Source organism: Nanorana parkeri, unplaced genomic scaffold (assembly GCF_000935625.1).
Source record: "Nanorana parkeri isolate BGI_ZX_2015 unplaced genomic scaffold, ASM93562v1 scaffold1295, whole genome shotgun sequence".
Lineage (NCBI taxonomy): Eukaryota > Metazoa > Chordata > Amphibia > Anura > Dicroglossidae > Nanorana > Nanorana parkeri.
Genome location: NW_017307563.1, coordinates 340,872 through 355,355, shown reverse-complemented (window position 1 = coordinate 355,355; position 14,484 = coordinate 340,872). Strand labels below are relative to the sequence as shown.

General features: G+C 45.6%; 1 protein-coding gene across 1 annotated transcript in view; it reads right to left on the bottom strand.

The window, feature by feature from the left end:
• BCAT1 (branched chain amino acid transaminase 1) overlaps positions 1-12,680 on the bottom strand; it is a 58,902-nt gene extending 46,222 nt beyond the window's left edge. Inside the window, exon 1 of the mRNA XM_018569164.1 lies at positions 12,529-12,680. Coding sequence (XP_018424666.1) covers positions 12,529-12,534 — 6 coding nt within the window. The 5' untranslated portion in view covers positions 12,535-12,680. The remainder of the gene's footprint in view (positions 1-12,528) is intronic.
• Between the last annotated feature and the right edge of the window lie 1,804 nt (positions 12,681-14,484).

Here is a 14,484-nt window from a genome sequence, read left to right as displayed (position 1 = left end):
AACAATGATCTATGGGACAGATAGAGAGGGTGATAGACAGCAATTAATACCTGATGGGGGTTCTCATTCTTCCCTACCCCACATCCACAACTAGGAAAGGAAAGATCTGGCTGCAGATATAGTGACGAGGATTCCGCTTCTCACACTCCGGCAACGTTTTTAAAGTTGTATTAAGCTCCCAATCTTTTTTTTCAATAATGAATCCGGATCAATCAAATACACATGGCCCAGCAAAGCATTGCTGTATACTTTTGCCCAAACACTTAGGGCTCAGTCACACTAGATGCAGTGCGTTCCGGCACGATTTTGGCCAGAACGCACTGCCTCACATTACGGCCGGTTCACTTTTTAGTGGGGTAGGAGGGGGCGTGGCGGGCCATTCAAGTGAATGGTGCCGTAGCCACGCCCTCCGGCCGCAATGCGATCCGCCGCACGGGATCGCAAGGCACATTATGCCTGTGGTCCGGTCCTGTGCGATCAAAATAGTGCTTGTAGCATTTTGTGAGCCGGCTGCAATGCGAGGCAGTGCGTTCTGGCCAAAATCGGGCCGGAACGCACTGCATCTAGTGTGACTGAGCCCTTACAGTCATCATGTTTCTAAACAGCTCCAACTCCCGCAGCTCAGCTTCTCTGAACTTCCTGTCCAGTATAAGCTCACAAAGGACAGAGCAGTCTCCAGCAACAGTTCATCTACTAGCTGGGAGGAGGGAGTAGAAGGGGAGTGGCTTGCCTTGCTGTGACTGTGTGTTAGTGGAGACACACACAGCTTACCAGCACACACAAGGGTGGCTCCATAGGACCCTGCAAGGGAAAGGAGCCCCCCTAAAACAGGGCCAGTACTCAGGGGACCAGCTGGTTCTGCAGGAAACTAAAACTTTTAAACATCAAGAAGCAGCATCCATTGCAAGTGTTTTCATCAGCATTTGAAATGGCTTAAAATCAATTTGGCTTTAATATCACTTTAAGCCATTGCTCTTTAATTATCCTATTTAGATGTTCTCATTTCTCCCAATTCCAGGACTAGATTTGTCTCCGCCATGCTGTATATAAGACTCTGAGGAGTGGATGTTTGTCCAACCTTACAGGAAATAATACAGCCTGGCAGAGCATAGAAAGACATGGCTGTGAGGCACAGAAGGGGGAATGTAGAGGATGAAGTGAAAGCTGCGGGAGGGCCCCCAGCACTGAATGCGGAGAATGCCATCAGTCGGCAGACGCCGGGAATGGAGAGTATTGTCAGGGACAGGTGAGGATTCCGGAATATCAGATATCACAAAGATGGAAATGAGATCCCTCTGGACATGGAAGGGGCCCCGCCGGTGGCAGCTGAGCCCCCCTGGCTGTGTGCTTCTTATAGATCACAACATGACCTGCTGACCCCTTGCCATGACCCCCATTGAGGGCAGGAATAATTGGGTCTCTGTCTCTCAGCAGGTCCAGGCCTGTTCAGGGTGACAATTCCCAAAACTTCCCGGCAGAGAGGAGACCCCCCCAGGGGTGCGGGATGCCAGGGACACGGCTGTGCAGCGTTGGTGCCAGTCTGCCCACCGGTCCTAAGACCCCAAGTGGATGAGGACTGTGGAGGGCCCTGTGTACAGGCAGTATGGGCCCCTATTGATGCCTATGATTGTGGCCGTATGTATGTGTATTGCCCCCTGTCTTTCCATAATGGGAACTTACACATTGGTCACATGTTTTATTGGGCACCGAAGACAACCCATTTGTCTCCTTACCCGGCAACATATTCTAAGGGGCAATTCCATCTCTGTCCTCACCAGCACCATGAGACTGGCCTGACAGTGCAAGATAGACAGACAACTGAGTAGATGCATCCTCATACAACTACTGACACTGCAAAGATGTATTACACTGGTAGTATGTCTGCAGCCTCTGACCATCTCCTGTAATGTGTGCAGCCTCTGACCATCTTCTGTAATGTGTGCAGTCTCTGATCATCTCTTGTACTAACTCCACAGTCTCTGACCATCACCTGTAGCATGTCTGGAGTCTCTGACCATCTCTTGTAGTATGTCCACAGTCTCTGTCTCCTGTAGTATGTCCACAGTCTCTAGCCATCTCCTGCAGTAAGTTTGTAGTTTCTGACCGTCTCTTGTAGTATGTGCGCATTCCCAGACCAGGTCCTTTAGTCATATATGTATGCAGTCCTCTAACCATCTCGTGTAGCATGTTTGCAGTCTCTGACCATCTCTTGTAGAATGTCTGCAGTCTTTGACCATCTCTTGTATTATGTCTGCAGTCTCTGACCATCTCCTGTTTTATGTCTGCAGTCTCTGACCATCTCCTGTATTATGTCTGCAGTCTCTGACCATCTCCTGTATTATGTCTGCAGTCTCTGACCATCTCCTGTATTATGTCTGCAGTCTCTGACCATCTCCTGTAGAATGTCTGCAGTCTCTGACCATCTCTTGTAGTATGTCTGCAGTCTCTGACCATCTCCTGTAGTATGTCTGCAGTCTCTGACCATTTCCTGCAGTATGTCTGTACATACTGAATTGTTTAAGGAAGTGTGCTTAGTGTGAACATATGCCATAAATGCAAATGGAAAGTGCAAGAAACCGAAAACACAGGTGAGTTGGAAAATGAAATAAAAAACAAATAATTCTATTTTCTAAGAAAACAATAAATGGTTTGTTGAAGGTTTAATGAAGAAGTCATAACAAGGCGGCGTTGGCGGCGGCAGCGTTGGCCTTCAGTCAGGAAAGTTCAGCCACTCCGTGTAATCATGGACACACACTCTAAGAATAGACACGGAGAAGGACACTGCGGTCCAGGACAGACCAGAGCCCAGTGTGAGGTACAATTCAAACATACCGCACTCAACATAATACCCCAAATTCAGGCTCCGCCCCCCTTAATTACTGACTCCACACTGCAAAGCATAATGATAGCCTGCTGCAGGCTGAACCAGTCTATGCCAGAAGATCGGGGAGGGGTGAACCTGAGATAGGACAGCAAATGTGACTCGTCCTCATATGAACCGTCCTACAGGGCTTATTATAATGAGGGGAACTATGGAGATTATTATAACGAGGGGAACTATGGAGATTATTATAATGAGGGGAACTATGGAGCTTATTATAACGAGGGGAACTATGGAGATTATTATAACGAGGGGAACTATGGAGCTTATTATAACTAGGTGAACTATAGAGCTTATTATAACGAGGGGAACTATGGAGCTTATTATAACGAGGGGAACTATGGAGATTATTATAACGAGGGGAACTATGGAGCTTATTATAACGAGGGGAACTATGTAGATTATTATAACAAGGGGAACTATGGAGCTTATTATAACGAGGGGAACTATGCAGCTTATTATAACGAGGGGAACTGTGGAGCTTATTATAACGAGGGGAACTGTGGAGCTTATTATAACAAGGGGAACTGTGGAGCTTATTATAACGAGGGGAACTGTGGAGCTTATTATAACGAGGGGAACTGTGGAGCTTATAACGAGGGGAACAATGGAGATTATTATAATTATGGGAACTATGGAGCTTATTATAGTTATGGGAGCTATGGAGCTCATAATAACAAGGACTGCTCTTAAAACTTGCTATACATGTTGCAATTTCCGGTAACCTTCAACCTCTTTTCATTCACCAGGATCCGCGCGTATGACCACAATTAATCACCAGATATTGAACACCGCCCAGGAATTCAATCACCACAATTTGGTTGATTGTGAAGTGGAAAATGGGCAATAAATTGACCATTTCAGTACAGTTAATATGAAAGAGTGAATGGAAACCAGAAAGAGACGCCAGCGACTTTGAAAGCGTTTGGGTTTTTTCTACCAGGCCATAATTTTGTGGTCAGTGGAATCCTCCATTTCTGGCGGTTCGTGTCTTCAATTGTTTTGTAAATTCGGCAAAACTTTAAAAACGAAAGTTCAATCGCTCAATCAAATTGCCAGCTGAAGGACCAGCCTCAGGGAGCATGAACACCTCTGCGTTTTGTACATTATTAATATGTGTCATACGCGGCGTTGTGCATTTTTTATAACTTTAATAAGTGTTTTATATGCATGAACTCCCATTTCAATGTGTCACACTTTTAAAAATAAAACATGTTTAGAATGCTACATTGTAACAAATCGCATGACAGCAAAGTGCAAAGGGTACAGTGCTGAAAAATAAACCTTGTCAGGTCTAATTACATAAGACGAATAAGTATTATACTCACCTCTTCTGCTGTGTTTTCTATTTCTTCCGTGCCTCCCAAGGGTGGGCAAACTCCAATCTTCCAGCTGTGGTGAAACTACAAATCCCAACATGCATCTGTTTCTGGGAGTCATGCCGGTAGCTTTGAAAATCTTGCAATGCCTCATGAGACTTGTAGTTCCACAACAACTGGAGGGCCAGAGTTTGCCTACCCCTGCTGTACTGTTGCAGCAATCCTCAGTTAGACGCTTCAGCATTCAAAACTTATGGTTCATTCTTCCAACCCCTAAGGCCCCATTCACACTGAGCGATTCGCAAATCGCGTGTTTGTCGCGCGATTTGCATTTTGCGCGATATAATGAAGTCAAATATGGAATACACTAATGGAGGCTATAGCGCTACAATGGAGGGGGATAGGACACGTTGTCCACTGGAGACATGGGCCACCTCTTCTACTAAACCTCTTCTATTAAGACTCATCTCTTCAGGGAAGCCTATCCCACCTCAACCTAACCACTCAACCATCACGTTCTCAAACAATTCATCCCCACACAGCTACCTCCTCATGTATCACTTCCCCCTACCTTTTAGATTGTAAGCCCTCAGGGGCAGGGCCCTCCTTACCATCTTGTCTTGAATTGTATTGTAATTATAATGTCTTCCTTATATTGTAAAGCGCTGCGCAAACTGTTGGCACTATATAAATCCTGTATAATAATAATATTACAGTAGCTGCTGTTTTTATTTGTTTACAGATTTCAGTCTCTTTAATGCGTTTTACATATGCATTAAAATACGTACAAAGCAAAGTGTGAATGCACCCAGAGCCATCAGTTATCTACAATGGAGAAAACTTCCCTTTGCCAGTGGTGGACATCAATATAACCCTATAGGCTTGTGCTTACTGTGCCGAATGGTAATTCTAGTCATGCCGGTGTGTAAAAGTTCACCCCCGATCCTGAAAAATGAAATGTGCTTACAGGGCCAGATTTACTCTCTCTGCTGCCCCAAGGCCAGGTTCCTCAATGCGCACACCTACCTGCCACCCCCCATGGAGAATGGCAGACCTGTGTAACAAATCGCATGACAGCAAAGTGCAAAGGGTACAGTGCTGAAAAATAAACCTTGTCAGGTCTAATTACATAAGACGAATAAGTATTATACTCACCTCTTCTGCTGTGTTTTCTATTTCTTCCGTGCCTCCCAAGGGTGGGCAAACTCCAATCTTCCAGCTGTGGTGAAACTACAAATCCCAACATGCATCTGTTTCTGGGAGTCATGCCGGTAGCTTTGAAAATCTTGCAATGCCTCATGAGACTTGTAGTTCCACAACAACTGGAGGGCCAGAGTTTGCCTACCCCTGCTGTACTGTTGCAGCAATCCTCAGTTAGACGCTTCAGCATTCAAAACTTATGGTTCATTCTTCCAACCCCTAAGGCCCCATTCACACTGAGCGATTCGCAAATCGCGTGTTTGTCGCGCGATTTGCATTTTGCGCGATATAATGAAGTCAAATATGGAATACACTAATGGAGGCTATAGCGCTACAATGGAGGGGGATAGGACACGTTGTCCACTGGAGACATGGGCCACCTCTTCTACTAAACCTCTTCTATTAAGACTCATCTCTTCAGGGAAGCCTATCCCACCTCAACCTAACCACTCAACCATCACGTTCTCAAACAATTCATCCCCACACAGCTACCTCCTCATGTATCACTTCCCCCTACCTTTTAGATTGTAAGCCCTCAGGGGCAGGGCCCTCCTTACCATCTTGTCTTGAATTGTATTGTAATTATAATGTCTTCCTTATATTGTAAAGCGCTGCGCAAACTGTTGGCACTATATAAATCCTGTATAATAATAATATTACAGTAGCTGCTGTTTTTATTTGTTTACAGATTTCAGTCTCTTTAATGCGTTTTACATATGCATTAAAATACGTACAAAGCAAAGTGTGAATGCACCCAGAGCCATCAGTTATCTACAATGGAGAAAACTTCCCTTTGCCAGTGGTGGACATCAATATAACCCTATAGGCTTGTGCTTACTGTGCCGAATGGTAATTCTAGTCATGCCGGTGTGTAAAAGTTCACCCCCGATCCTGAAAAATGAAATGTGCTTACAGGGCCAGATTTACTCTCTCTGCTGCCCCAAGGCCAGGTTCCTCAATGCGCACACCTACCTGCCACCCCCCATGGAGAATGGCAGACCTGCAGGCTGCATACAAGTGATCTCGGCAACATCACCGGGATCAATTGTACAAAACAAGTGGCGGCTTCCCCGCTGTACATTTAGCTCTGCTTGCCCAAAGCAGGGCTAAATGTAGAAAACAACTACCCACCCGGCGGCCGGAACTGCATGTCCCAGGCATCGGGAGATAGGAATTCCACACCCCTGCTGCCCCTCTACTCCCTACTGCCCCAAGGCCGGGCCTTGGTTGGCCTTGTGGGAAATCCAGCCCTGTGTGCTTAGAAGGACAGACTAATAGGCTGAGACTGAAAGGAACAGTGAAGCACTGTCACTGTGCAGCTCTACTGATCAGCACGCAGGCCCTGCATATAATACATGGATATGGCCGCGTGCTATATAACATTAAAAGCAGTCATCAGGATTGGTGAAGATCAACACACATCGATACGATTGTTTCCATACACCTGATAACATTTACATCAATTTGTGAGATAATGCGGAAAGTTCCGACAATACGGCGATGTTATAACTGATAATCCGAGTGAATGTTCTCTGTGCATGGCTTGTGCACCAGTCGCTGCCACTGTGACGTCTGCTCTGCCTTATCTGTGACTGTCACACACATATCAGTCTCTGTCACCGTCCTGCTGGGCCCTCTTGTAGCGCCGAGCTCTGCTCTCTGGGCTGTGGGGGAAACACATACAGGAGCACACTAGTATGCCATATACCTCTGACACAAAGAGGAGATGCTTGTCCTGGGAGGGGGGATGCAAGATGGCTCCTCCATGCACAAATCTGGTTTACAAATCAGAGCCGAAGTCACAGTGAGGAAATGGTACCCGTTATATAAGACTGCATGGGGAACATTAACACCATTCTGGTGAAAAGTAACATTTCAGTTTTTAATGGATACCATTAACCTGAGTAAGATCTCTTTGTCATAATGCTTTCCTCCAGGTATCAAGAAGTCTCACTTTTCCAGCTGCAACCCCTAAGGCCCCATTCACACTGAGCAATTTATCGCGCGGTAATTCCCGCGATATCGCGGCTATTTACCACGCGATATTGCTCTCCAATGCATCTCAATGGGGCTCTGTCCCTCGCTGTCGCGCGTCGCTACAGCAGGACCCTTTTTGGAGCGGATTTTGCCGCGATTTTAGCTTGCTCAATGCAAGCATTTGCACGATATCGCGTGACAAACGCGCGATATTGCGTAAAATGCGAATCGCGCTACAAACGCAAATTGCAAAATTGCGCAAAGTTTACAAATCGCTCAATATGAATGGGGCCTAAGGGTCACCATACACGTAACAATCTGACCTTGCAATTTTTGTACCATCAGCTTTAGATTTAATGATCTATGTAATAAGAGAACTCACCGAATCTATACAATCAATCTATATCCAATCAGGCGCTTGCACTGCATTGTTGTTGGTGGATCTAAACAGGGCCAGATTAAGAGCATCACGGGCCTGGTGCTTTTGGTTGGTTGGACAGGAAGAAGCAGCTCACTAATTAGACAGCCGCTCGCTCCCTCACGGGGTCCCAGCGAGCAGCCGCCTAATATGCCTGCTTTAAGAAGGCACTGGTGCCTATGCCTTACATTGTTCAGCCCAGCCGGGCCAGATTTCCATCCGGTATACTGAGGCGATCTGGGCCAGCTGGGCCTATTTTCAGTGGTGGGCCTGGAGCTGTCACTCCAGTAGCCCCTAAGTCAATCTGGCCCTGGATCTAAAGGTGATGGTACAATCAGATTGTAACGTATGTGGTGAGCTGTAGAAGTAGAAGTCAAGGAAGTCAAGGTATAGAAACCTCCCTGCCGGAATTATTTGCACAGGCATTAGAAGACCTTCATGATTCAGTCCTCCAGCATGCACCCAAAACACAATTATCAATTCTGCGTAGAGGAATCACTGGGGAGGGGAGACTGAGAAAATGCTTCTTCCTGCCTGCAGCAGACTGATCACGGGGGGAGGAGAGACTTGGGAAATGCTTCTTCCTGCCTGCAGCAGACTGATGACTGGGGGAGGAGAGACTTGGGAAATGCTTCTTCCTGCCTGCAGCAGACTGATCACTGGGAGAGAGGAGACTGAGGAAATGCTTCTTCCTGCCTGCAGCAGACTGATCACGGGGGATGAGGCAACTTGGGATAATCTCCTGCCGTCTGCAGCAGACTGATCACTGGGAGAGAGGAGACTGAGGAAATGCTTCCTCCTGCCTGCAGCAGACCAATGACATCATCTCAGCCTATACAAAGTCACTGACTGGAGCTCAAGGACAGCTTTTTAATGATAAATGTTGGAGCCTTTTCTAAAACATTATACTGTTGCTATTTATTCAGACGTCACGTCATTAAAGTGACATTAAACCCTCAGATTTTTTAACATAAACCAATATTGTAATGTGTGCCTTACTGTAATCCATGGTAGTTTCCCTTCTCTTTGCTGCTCTTCCTTTTAAATCCTTATCTCTTCTCATGCTGGGGGAGAACTTCCCCTTGCAGCTGAGTGCCTATTCTTGTAGTTCTGGCTCAGGTTGTGAACCTGCACACAGACACCATGTATTCATTCCAGAGACAAGGCAGTCTGCTGCAAAACAGAAGTTCTGCCCAGCATGAGAAGAGATAAGGATTTAAAAGGAAGAGCAGCAAAGAGAAGGGAAACAACCATGGATTACAGTAAGGCACACATTACAGTATTGTTTTATGTTAAAAAATCTGAGGGTTTAATGTCACTTTAAGTTTATTTTATTACAGTTTTTTCAAAATGCTAAAATAGAGAACTGACAATAAAGGTCTAAACCTGATGCAGACACCACCCCACAGACACTTTCCAGGGAACAGCCAACGAAGGTGATGGTTATAGGAAGCTGTCTGTAGAAGTGCTGTAGAATATGTTTGTCCAGGATTGTGTCCAGGAAAGTGACAATGAACCCACATTAATGACCCCTTCCTCCGGCCATCAGGCCTGCAGTCACCTGAACATCTGTGACAGCTACATAGAGATCCAGTGACAGTTGACATAGTCGTCAGCCTTAGCTATGTGAACCAGTGTTATGCCATAGGGGCACCAAGGATCAGATTGGCATCTGCTGCCTGGGCACTGTCCTAATCCTCACCCCCTCAGTAATACAGCAGCAGATTTTCTTATCTACAGACAATAATAAGTTTAGTTTTGTGAGCTGACAACAGTAAATCAGAATCCAGCAGCTGGCATAGCCCCACATGACAAAGGATTTTTACTTATGTACAGCCAGTCCTAGGATTTACACAGCCCAGTGAAGACAGTGGAACGTGGTTGGTGACCGGATTTTTCTCTACTGCAGTTAAAAAAATATAGCCACGTCGCCTCCTTGTCCACAAACTATGATTGGACATTGAAGGAGCAGCAGCAGACTGATAAGCTCATCTCTTTGCTCCCCTATTAGCAGGCCCCTTGTTAGCTCATGTGCAGGCAACAAACCTCATTGGCTCTTTTTGCCGCCCCTCCCACTAATTATGAGTGTTCTGCTGTACAAGAGGCTGATGCCAAGATTAACTCAGGTATCTGCACTGGTTGCATTTAAACCACATTCCTGCTTTTGATAAATATAGGACTGCTTTGTATTTTGGTGGTATTTTAGGGCCGGTGCACACATCTAGGCGACACACCACCGCACGGCAATCGTGCACAATTCCACGCAGATTGCGCGCGGTCAGAAGTCGCCGAGGTGTGCAGTGCACCGATCGCGCTGTGGGTGCCATTATTTTCCAATGGTTCCCCAGTCTAGCCGGGCGGATTGTGTAGTTTCCCGCCGCGATTCAGCCCCTACTTCTGAACACGATCGCGGCTAAAACATCGTGCATTGTGTATCGCAGAACAAAGGTAACGGGGGTGCCATTGGAAAATAATGGCACCCACAGCGCGATCGGTGCACACCTGGGTAACTCCTGACCGTGCGGCAATCCGTGCGGAATCGTGTACAATTGCCGTGTGGTGGGGTGTCGCATAGGTGTGCACCGGCCCTTATATGTGCCCAGAGTTCAACTTTAAGGAGCTTCAGGGGTGTATGTGTAGGCTTTCATGGATGACACCGAAGATGGGTAGAAGGAGACATGCTGGATAATGGCTTTTGAATTGATCAACGCCATCACCCTATTGACTTTACATCACACCAGTGAGATAACATCACACATTACATTGCTCTGGTCACAAATCATTGGTGCCACCCTCATTCCTGTAACATGGCACTTCTGTGGTTTCAGTACATGGCATCTCTCTATCTCTGGTAACATGGGGTGGTCAGACACCACAATTTAACACCATACTAAAATATACATTGAGATTGACGTAAAAGTCAACCATCTGCGGACATCATGGAGCCCAGCCCAGTGCCATCCCTGCATTGTGCCACACAGCACCTTGTTCAGTCCCTGAGATGAGGTCACAGTGAGCAGGGCACCCAAGTAAAAAAACACTGTACCATATATATGTGTAATATATATTGTATTACAGGTGGCAGCACATATAACATTTATTTTATAGATTCTACACACGTGAGCCAATATGGCAAGCATGTTGCATCATATTATAGCATTGCTCATATAAGAAAGAGGAGGGAGAAGGTAGAGTGCCAGGTGTACAGTGCTGTGCCCCTTTCCCACCATAGAAGGCTGACAAGTGCATGGATTGTACTCCCATAGAAGAGCGCCAGGTGTTCAGCAATGCCCCCCCCCCATACAGCGTAGTACTGTACTCCCCCTTCCCCTACACATAGTCCCACCATCATATGCTAGGCTGTGCAGCACTGACAGCATGTAGGTTCTCTTAGAAAAGGATCGCAATTGTACTGCACATATACACTGAGAACATAATACTGTAAAGTGTATCAAGAAGAGAATACAAGGGAAGAGTCTGAACAGTGTAATGTATGTATTACAATTGGATGAATAACATATGGAACAGGTTATGTTGTATTTAAGGGGAAGTATAACATATGGGTTAAGGTATGTACTAAAATTAAATATATAACATGTAGGACAGAGTATGTGGTATTTTGCGATGTATAGCACATGGGGCAAGTTACACAGTGCAGGGGGTGTATTATATGGGGTACACACCTTCTGATGAAAGGTAGTAATCAGCATTGAAATGCCAACATGTGTCATCTTCAACATACGGGGCGGTGGCAGGCTGCATAAGAATGAGGAAGAGGGTATTGGAGGGCAAAAAGGGAGCAGCACGATAGCAGTGCCAGCATGGGATGTGTTGTGTGTACAGTGCCAGCATGTGGTGTATAGTGTGTATAGTGCCAACATGTGGTGTATAGTGTGTGCAATAGTGCCAGCACGTGATGTGTAGTGTGTATAGTACCAGCGTGTGGTGTATTGTGCCAGTATGGGATGTATATTGTGTACAGTGCCCGCATGTGATGTGTAGTGTGTATGCCAGTATGGGATGTGTAGTGTGTATAGTACCAGCCTGTGGTGTATAGTGTGTATAGTACCAGCCTATGGTGTATAGTGGCAGCATGGGATGCATATTGTGTACAGTGCCAGCATGTGATGTGCAGTATGTTCAGTGCCGGAAAGTTCCCCATAGAGCACAGCAGAGACAGGATGGGATGTGTAGTGTGTATAGTGCCAACATGTGGTGTATAGTGTGTGCAATAGTGCCAGCACGTGATGTGTAGTGTGTATAGTACCAGCGTGTGGTGTATTGTGCCAGTATGGGATGTATATTGTATACAGTGCCAGCATGTGATGTGTAGTGTGTATGCCAGTATGGGATGTATGTATAGTACCAGCCTGTGGTGTATAGTGTGTATAGTACCAGCCTATGGTGTATAGTGGCAGCATGGGATGCATATTGTGTACAGTGCCAGCATGTGATGTGCAGTATGTTCAGTACCGTAAAGTTCCCCATAGAGTACAGCAGAGACAGCATGGGACGTGTAGTGTGTAGTATACAGTGCCGAAAAGTTCCCAATAGAGCACAGCAGAGACAGCATGTGTGGGTGAACAGCCTGTAGAAAATAACAGAAGTGCTACATGTGGTGTATAGTCTGTGTGATGTAAATAAATACATTTGGGACAGCAGTGTCAGCATGTGGTGCACAGTATACACAATACATGATTACTGTCCCCGCAGTGCCCCCCTCCTTCTCTTACCTCCATATGGGGCAGTAGATGGGGCAGCTGCAGCCCGGACACGTTGCAGAGTTGCAGTCGGACTGGATTGAATTGTGAATTGAGATCCGCCTGCTGGGAGGAGACTCACCACTACTACCCCTCCTTCCCTCCTCTGCATGTACTACTCCCCCTTCCCTCCTCTCATTCTGTACTACTCTACTACTACTGCTTATACTACCTTTTTCCTCCTTTCTCATACTGCTCTTGATTCTCTTCTCTGCCTGTACTGCTTCTCCTTCCCTCATCTGTCTGTACTACCCCTCCTTTCCTCCTCTGTCTGTCCTACTTCTCATTCCCTCCTCTGTTTGTACTATTCATCCTCTACTACTTCACCTTCCCTCTTCTGCCTGCATTCTTCCTACCCACCTCTCCCTGTACTACTCCTGCCCTCTTTTCTTTGTACTCCTCCTCCTTCTCTCCTCTGCCTGTACTACTTCTCATTCCCTCCTCTGTCTGTACCCCTCCTTTCCTCTTCTGTCTGTACTACTTTTCCTACCCTCCTCTCCCTGTACTACACCTCCTGCACTCCTCTCTTTGTACTACTTCTCCTTCCTTTCTCCTGTCATCTGTTCCCTCCTCTGTCTGTACCACTACTTTTCCCTCCTCCAACTTTATTCTTCCTCTACTCTCTCTGTCTGTGCTGCTCCATTGGTCCTTTTACTGCATACTACTACTCATCTCCTGTATCTATACTACTGTTCCATCCTCCACTCGCTGTAGCACGTGTCATCCTCTCCTCTAACTGTACTTCTGCTCCCTATGCTACTCTCCTTTCACTGTACTACCCTTCTCACTATATAGTCTATATACCATCACTTCTTCTTTCCTCCTCCTCTCCTCTGTCTATACTAATTCTCCTTTTCTATGTTGACTGTACTACTAATCTCACTATACTACTCCCCCTTCTTGTCACTGTATGGATATTTCTCCCTACTGCCTGTACTACGTACTCTTCCTCACCATCATCATCCTCCACATATCCTGATATTGCCTCTGCTTCACCCTCCTCCTGTTAACTTCCATGTTCAGTCCTGTAGAGACATTACTAAAAATCTTCCATCATCTGCAACAATGACATCCTTATCACTTCTACAAAGTGTAATGCTGCTGTAATATTCTTCATTCTCATTATCAACATGTTTATCCTTATTGACACATCAATGAATATAATCATTATCTGCTACACTGTTTAATTATAGTAATCTGAGCCCATCACTGTTTATTCTTCACACATTGCCACAAGTAACGCTTAAGCTTGTAACAATCTCCCTCCATCTATGTTTGAGCTCTCCATCTGTTCACATCTTTTATAATAATGTTCTCTCCTCAGCAACATTGTATCCCATCCCTGATTATTCTGACACTGATTGCTGAGAATAAACTAAACTCCTAATCCCCATCCCTGACTGGTATTAGTACAGAAACCAGAAATACTAATCTGTCATTTTATGATTCACTGTTTCTGTGTCATCGGACTGATTGTGGAGCATCTTCTGCTTCTCTGTTCACTGAGCAGAGGGAGGTGATGATGATGATGTACAGTGCAGCAACCTCTAGCAACCACAATGTTATCTTTCCTTAGTTTGCAGCAGTCAAAAGACTGACGGGTTACTATAGGATACTGCAATCTATAATCTGATCTGATAAAGAGTGCTTCTTTTTTTTAATCACAGGCCAGTGTGGAAAAAGTTTAAGTTCCTCTGGTACAGAGAAGGATGTGACTGGCTCAGTGTTCTCTGTACAGCACTGAAAAATATGTCAGAGCTATATAAATGTAAATTATTGATAGTGTATGACTGTTGTGTGGACAATAGAGTGTAAGCTTCTCTGGTGCAGATACTGATGTATATGGCTCAGTGTTCTCTGTACAACACTGTGGAATATGTCAGAACTATACTGTGTATATACACATATATATATATATATATGTATATA